General features: G+C 62.9%; 1 protein-coding gene across 1 annotated transcript in view; it reads right to left on the bottom strand.

Moving 5' to 3' along the window:
• HUWE1 (HECT, UBA and WWE domain containing E3 ubiquitin protein ligase 1) overlaps positions 1-6,803 on the bottom strand; it is a 57,801-nt gene extending 50,998 nt beyond the window's left edge. The window contains 11 exon segments of the mRNA XM_062512095.1: positions 41-140; positions 237-305; positions 922-969; positions 1,054-1,131; positions 1,764-1,826; positions 1,917-2,069; positions 2,159-2,365; positions 3,863-3,961; positions 4,525-4,597; positions 5,386-5,452; positions 6,718-6,803. Of these exon segments, the coding sequence (XP_062368079.1) occupies positions 41-140; positions 237-305; positions 922-969; positions 1,054-1,131; positions 1,764-1,826; positions 1,917-2,069; positions 2,159-2,365; positions 3,863-3,961; positions 4,525-4,569 (862 nt within the window). The 5' untranslated portion in view covers positions 4,570-4,597; positions 5,386-5,452; positions 6,718-6,803.
• Positions 6,804-6,987: the final 184 nt, after the last annotated feature.

Consider the following 6,987-nt stretch of genomic DNA (forward strand, 5'->3'; position numbering starts at 1 on the left):
ACCCACCCCCCAATTAAAACACCCCCCAAGGAAGCCCCACCCAGGATGGAGATGGCGTGGAGCCGCGCCTGCACCGCCTGCAGCCGCTTCTTGTGGTTGGAGAAGCCGTGGGCCAGGCGGATGTGGGTGAACAGCAGCATCTGGGGGAGGGGGGCACAGAGAATTTGGGGGGGTCAGGGAGGGTCTGGGGGTCACCCCCAGATCAGTGTGGGTGCCCTCGATGTCACCCCACGCACCTGCTTGTCCTTGGGGATGCTGTACATCTTGGTCAGCGACTCCATGATCTCAGAGGGGCTCTCAGAAATCTGGGGGAGGATGAGGCAGAGAAATTGGGGGGCAGGGGACAAAATTGGGGGGCAAAGAGACAAAATTAAGGTGTGGAGAGACAAGACTGGGGGCAGAGGAGAAGACTGGGGTGCAGAGGGACAAAACTGGAGAGCAGGAAACAAAATGGGGGTGCAGGGGACAAAATTGGGGGTCAGAGAAACAAAATGGGGGTGCAGGGGACAAAAGTGAGGTGGGGAGGGACAAAATTAGGGGGTGGAGGGACAAAATGGGGGTGCAGAAGATAGGACTGGGGGCAGGGGACAAAACTGGGGAGGGGAGGGACAAGACTGGAGACAGAGAACAAAACTGGGGGGCAGGGGCCAAAAAATAAAACTGGGGTGCAAGGGAAAAAATTGAGGTGTGGAGTGACAAGACTGGGGGGCAGAAAGACAAGATTGGGGTGGGGAGGGACAAAAACGGGGTGTAGGGGGCAAAACTGGGGTTCAGGGGCAAAATTGGGGGGCAGAAGACAAAATTGGGGACAAAGTAAAAAAACTGAAGAACAGGGAACAAAATGGGGGTGCAGGGGACAAAATGGGGGCCCTGACCCAAGCACAGACCTCCCCCCTAAACCAAGAAGCCCCCCCTGCTCACCTTGTCCAGCTGCTCGATGTGGATGTAGTGCAGGGTGGTGCTGGTGGCCTGGGGGGGTCACAGGAGGTCAAGGGGTGGCCCCAGTGTTTTGGGGATCCCCTGATGTCCCCAAATGTCCCCAGTGTCACTCACCCTCTTGTCCACTTTGACCTCGACGCCCGGCTCGGCGTAGAACTCGAAGTGCAGGGTGGTGGCACTGGGGGGGTATTTCTGGGGAGGGGGACATGGGGGTGAGGGGGTCAGAGCAGGGTCCCCTCCCCTGGGGGTAACAGGGCCAGGCTCTGGATGATGGGACACAGTGGAAGCGCTGGAGGGGACCACAGGACAGCAGAGGGGGACAAAGTGGCGTTGGGAACTGTGGGATGTGACACAGAGGGACAGGACAGGGCTGGGGACACCATGAGGGGACAGCAGGACAGAGCTGGGGACACCATGAGGGGACAGCAGGACAGTGCTGGGGACAGCAGAATGGCATCGAGGGGCCTCAGAATGTGACAAAGTGATGTCAGGAACAGGTCACACCAAGATGCAACAATGTAAAATGTGACAGAGAAACCCCTAAGGCACAGGTGAGCCCTAGGGACTCCCAGAACAAGACAGGATGCAGGTGAGTTCTGGGGACCTCAGAACAGGACAAGGTGACACAGGTGAGTTCTGGCACATGCCAGGACAGGACAGTGACACAGATGAGTCCTGGAGACCCCCAGAACAAGATAGAAGGACACAGGTGAGTTCTGAGGACCCCCAGGACAGGACAAGGTGACACAGGTGGCCTCTGGCACACCTCAGAACAGGACAGGGTGACACGGGTGAGCTCAGGGTGACCCACAGGTAGCACTCACCATCATGTGCAGGTCCCGACAGCACTCAGCCAGCCCAAATCCATTCTCCTTTCCACCCCAGCTCTGCAGGGACACCAACCCAGCTCAGCCCTACTCCTAAACCCCCTAAAACCCCTCCCAACCCCTCCTAAACCCCTCCCAAGTCCCACCCACCTCAGCCAGGTGCTGCAGGCGGGCCAGCAGGGGCCCTCGGCGCTCCGAGCCCAGGCGGGTGATGTAGTTGGAACGTTTGCTGAACACGTAGAGCAGGTTGAGCACGGCCAACACCACGTGCATGTCCGAGGAAGCCAGCAGCGTGGTCAGGTGCTGTGTTGGGGACACGTGAGTCAGCCGTGTCACACACACAGGGAGACACAAACAGAGCAGGCTTTGGGGGGTGTGTCCCCCATCCCCACCTCGATGGAGCTGTAGAGGTGACGGGAGAAGCTGTACTCGATGAGCAGGGCTGTGAAGTTGAGCAGGGCCAGCAGCAGGGCTTTGAGGGGCTGTCGCTCGGGCCGGTCGCAGGCCAGCATCCAGCTCATGGCTTCCACCGGCCGGCCAGCCTCGGCCAGCAGCGCGTCGAAACGGTCCAGCAGGTCCACCCAGTGGTACAGCTCGCACTGGGGGGGGGATTGGGGGTGATGGGGGGCTGGGGGCACACCCTGAGCCCCACCCCCCCACACCCACCCAGTGGTACAGCTCGCACTGGGGGGGGGGGGGGGAATTGGGGGCTGGGGGCACACCCTGAGCCCCCCCCCCCCCCCCCAGTGGTACAGCTCGCACTGGGGGGTGGGATTGGGGGTGATGGGGGGCTGGGGGCACAGCCAGCACACCCTGAGGCCCCCCCCAGTGGTACAGCTCGCACTGGGGGGTGGGATTGGGGGTGATGTGGGGCTGGGGACACACCCTGAGCCCCCCATGAACCACCCACATCCACCCAAGGATGTGCCCAACTTGCACTGAAGGGAGAGATATTGGAGTGAGATATGGGGCTGGGGGCACAGCCTGGACACCCTGAGTCCACACCCCCGCCCCCGCTAAGCCCCTCCTGAACCTCCCACATCCACAGTTCCCCCATGCGGAGGAAGAACACAGCCTGAACCCCTGAGCCCCCCCACATCCATCCAGGGGTACAGCTCACACTGAAGTGGGGACTGGGGGATGAGTTATGGGGCTGGGGGCACGGCCTGGATCCCAACCCAGGCCCTCTGAGCCCCCCAGGTACAGCCCAGACCCCAGCCCAGCCACCCATGAACACCCACATCCCAGAAGGGACCCCACAAACTCCAAGGAGGAACCCCAACCCCAGCCCAGCCTCCCCAGGCAGCAGCTGAGCCCCTCCCCAACAGAGGGTCAGAAAACAGTTTTGCCCCCTCCCCCCTAGCAGTTTCAGAGCCTGAAAGAAAATTTGAGTCCTCCCCCGTGTTTGGGGGGAAATTGAGGTTCTTCTATATGTTTTGGGGTCTCTGGGGTGCTCCCCCCACTGTTTTTAGGGATATTTGGGGTTCATCCTTGGAATTTCTGGGGTCTGTGGGAGAGAATTTGCAGCTCCAGGGTGGGAGGCGGAAATGGGGAGGACAGGAAGAAACTGGGGAACCCCCCCTTGGTGTCCTGGGCGATGCTGGGGTGCCCCTGCCATTCCAGGGGGGCTGTGTCACTGCTGACCCCCTCCCCAGTTTTGGGGCTCCAAAGGGGTCACAAGCCATTGGAAATGAGGGCAGTCCTGGGGGGCTGTGAGGACACTGGTGAGCCCCCACAATTTGGGGAAAGATCAACAAAAAGTGGGGGGTGCCCCCCCAACACTGGGGTGGGCTGCAGGAAATATAGAGACCCTCCCACACACACATTTCTGAACCTTCAGAAAACTCCAGAACAGCCCCATTTGAGGGCTCAGCCAAAACTGGGGACCCTCCCTCATTAGAAGACACTCTGGGGTGCCCTCCCCCTGCACTCTGAGGGTGCTCCCTGCAATTTTGGGGTGCTCCAGGGTGAGACTCCACTGCGGCAATGCCCAGTTTGGGGATCAGCTCAGCATCACTCTGACAAACTATGGAAAACCCCTTTGGAAATCCCCACGTGTCTCAGGACCTCCCCACGTTTTTGGGGCTCCCTCCCACCTTGCCAATGTTCCATGTCTTGATCTGCTGCAGCTCTGTCACCAGCTGCTCGTCGCTGCAGCCCTTCAGCTTCTCGATGAGGGCCCGGCAGTCGGCGGGCTGGGAGGGCACAGCAAACTCAGCACTGTCCCCCCGGGGTGTCCCCAACACCCCACAATGTCCCCAAGCCCCCCATTCCCTTCCCATTGCCCCCCACCCTCCAAAACATCTCTAATTCCCCCCTGCCCTGTTCCCCTGACGCTGCCCGAGTGGCCCCAGCCCCTCTCTGATTGTCCCCAACCCTCTCCTGATATCCCCAAACCCCCCCAGACATCTCAGATTCCCTCCCCGAGTGTCCTCAATGCCCCCAGCCCCCCCAAATGCTCTCTTCAGGATGAACACCTCCCTCCGATGCAGTGTCCCCAAAATCACTGCCCCTGACGTGCCCCGAGTGTCCCCACCACCCCCTCTGATGTTCCCAAAACCCCCCATTACTTTCCCAATCCCTTCCCAGTATCCCCAGTCCCTCCCCAAGTGTCCCCAAATCCCCAAGACACCTCTGATTTCCTGACTATCCCCAGCTCCTCCTTGAGTATCCCAAATTCCCACCCCCCCCCCCCCCCAGTGTCCCCAACCCCCCCAGACACCTCTGCTTCCCTCCCCGAGTGTCCCCAGCCCCTCACCGCCTCCGTGGGGGTTTTTTTCAGTTTCGTCCGATCCACTTTCATTTTGGGGGTTCTGGTTCTCGTGCTCTGCCTGCAGCCACGCGTGTGGGGGGGGGGAGGGGGGGGTCACACCTAGGCCACAACCCCTCCAGCAGGTCCAAAACTCCCTCCTGCCTGTCCCGACAAGGCCTGGCTATCCTGACAGAGCCCCGCTGTCCCGACAGGGTGTCCCTACACAGGCCGGCTGTCCTGACAGGGCCCCCCTACCCTGACACAGTCCGGCTGTCCCAAAAGGGCCCCCCTATCCCGACAGAGCCCCGGTGTCCCTACACAGCCCGGCTGTCCTGACAGGGCCCCCCTATCCCGACAGGGCCTCGCTGTCCCGACAGGCGGCGCGGCGGCCGCGGCCCGATGACGTCGCGGCACCGGCTGAACAATGAATGTGCAAAACCCCGCCGTGCCCGGGGGGGTCGCCGGGAGCCCCCCCCCCGAACCGCACTCCCCTCCCCCTAATTAACCGCGCGGGTGGGGGGGGGGGGGGGGTGACGAGGCGCTGTAATTAAAGGCTGTAATTAAGGGCTGAGGTGGCCGCGTGCCGGGGCTCCCTCGCCCCCCCCCCACCCCCGCCAGTGCCCCCCCACCCCCGCCGGCCCGGCCGGTTCGGTGACAGTGACGCATCACATTGGGGGGCGGGCAGATTTTGGGGTGTCCCCGTCCTCCTTTTCCCCCCCCCTCGAGGCAGGCGTCAAAAATAAGCTTGAAGCTCCCAGGCCATTCCTCCCCCCCCCCCACCAAAAAAAAACCACCTCCCGGACGCGAGACCCCCTCCCCAAAATTCGCGCCGCCCCCTCCCCCGGTTCAACCGGGGCAAGCCCTTACCGGGAATCACTCCCAGTCCATCCTCGGCCCGGCCCGGTCGCTGCGAGGGGGAGGGAGCCGGGAGCTGCTGGGGGTGGGGGGAATTGTAAAATTTTTTGGGGGTTTGGGGGGGTCCCGTATGAGCGGCTGAATGGTAGGGGGGGGCGGGATGTGATGGACAGGGATGGTTTGGGGGGGTTGAGCCCTAAAAAGGGATCCCCAAACCACAGGGTTGGTGGGGGAGGCTTTAATGGTGGGAAGCAGCGGATCAAAATCTCTATAAAATAAGAAAAATGACAAATAGAGAAAAAAGTGCTGGGAAGTCCATGAGGAGAACCCCAAGTTCCAAAGGATCTGATAGAAAGGGGGGATCCTAAATCCCGGGGAGCTAAAAGAGGCACGGCCTAGAAGATGGGGAAGAGGGGGCTGCTAAAAGGAGCCCCCAAAAGTCGGGAAACCGCTGAGGCGGACCCTGAGTGATGGGAGGGAACTGCGGGGGAGTGGAAAGAGGTTGGGGACCCTAATTATTACGAAACAGAAAAAGCACCCATAAAATACGAGAGACCCCAAACACATGAGAAAGCTAAATTAAGGTGGAGAGACAGCCAAACACCCTAAATCTCGGGGGCGAGAACCTGAGTCCCCGCAAAGGGGTCCCGTAACGGGAGGAGGCCGCGGGGTCGAGGGGGCCGTGAGAGAAGGAAAGGAACCCCCAAATCACGGGAGGCCGCTGGGGAGTGGGGGGGAGCAGTGGGAAGGGGAGGGGGGGGGGGCGGGCCCCTCATAACGGAGCCAGGCGCCATCCCCCCCATGCCGCGGGCCCCGCCGCAGTACCGGGCCGAGCCCCCCGCCCCGCTGGCCCCGGTACCTTAAACGGGCGGGGAGAGCAGGGGGGCGGGGGGGTCACAGACCGGCCCGGGCCCGTCCCGCCGCTGCCGCCGCCGCCATCTTACACTGAGCCCCGGCCGCGGCCCGAGATCCCGCGAGAGCAGGCGCAAGTCCCGCGAGAGAGGCCGGCGGGACGGGGAGGAGGCGGCACCGCGGGGCGAGCGGGGGGCGGGGTAATCCCGCCGGCAGCCAATAGGAACGCGAGAGGCGCGGCGGCCAAGTCTCGCGAGAGCGCGCCTAGCGGCGGGGCGGGAGTTTGGAGAAGCCTCGCGAGATTTCGTGAGGAATATGGGGGAGGGGAGGCGGTCCCTCACGGATCCCACCTCGTACCGGGAGTGGGAGAGGGGGGGGTTGAGAGTGAAGGGGGGGAAGGCCCTTCCCGCCACAGAGCGGCTCAAACCCCCCTCCCCCGTTCCCCTCGCAGGCCGCAGGCCCCACGCCGTTCCCACAAGCACCGGCACTCACCGGCACGCTGATGAGAGCGAGATCTCGCGAGGCGCTGGAGGCAGCAGCAGCGCGGCCTCGAAACCTCGCGAGAGGCGCGCGAAGACAGAAGCGAGAGCGGCACCGGGAGAGCAGGCCCGGCGAGGGTGGGGGGGGAGGGAAGGCGGGGGGAAGCGCAGCCGCTGCCTCAGCGGCGGGAACGGCGGCGGCGCGCGCGGCTCTCGCGAGAGAGTCGGCTGAGAGCGCCTCCAAGTCTCGCGAGATCAGAGATCGTCCTCCTTTGGCCGGAGG

Source organism: Cinclus cinclus, chromosome 33, assembly GCF_963662255.1.
Source record: "Cinclus cinclus chromosome 33, bCinCin1.1, whole genome shotgun sequence".
NCBI classification, from domain to species: domain Eukaryota; kingdom Metazoa; phylum Chordata; class Aves; order Passeriformes; family Cinclidae; genus Cinclus; species Cinclus cinclus.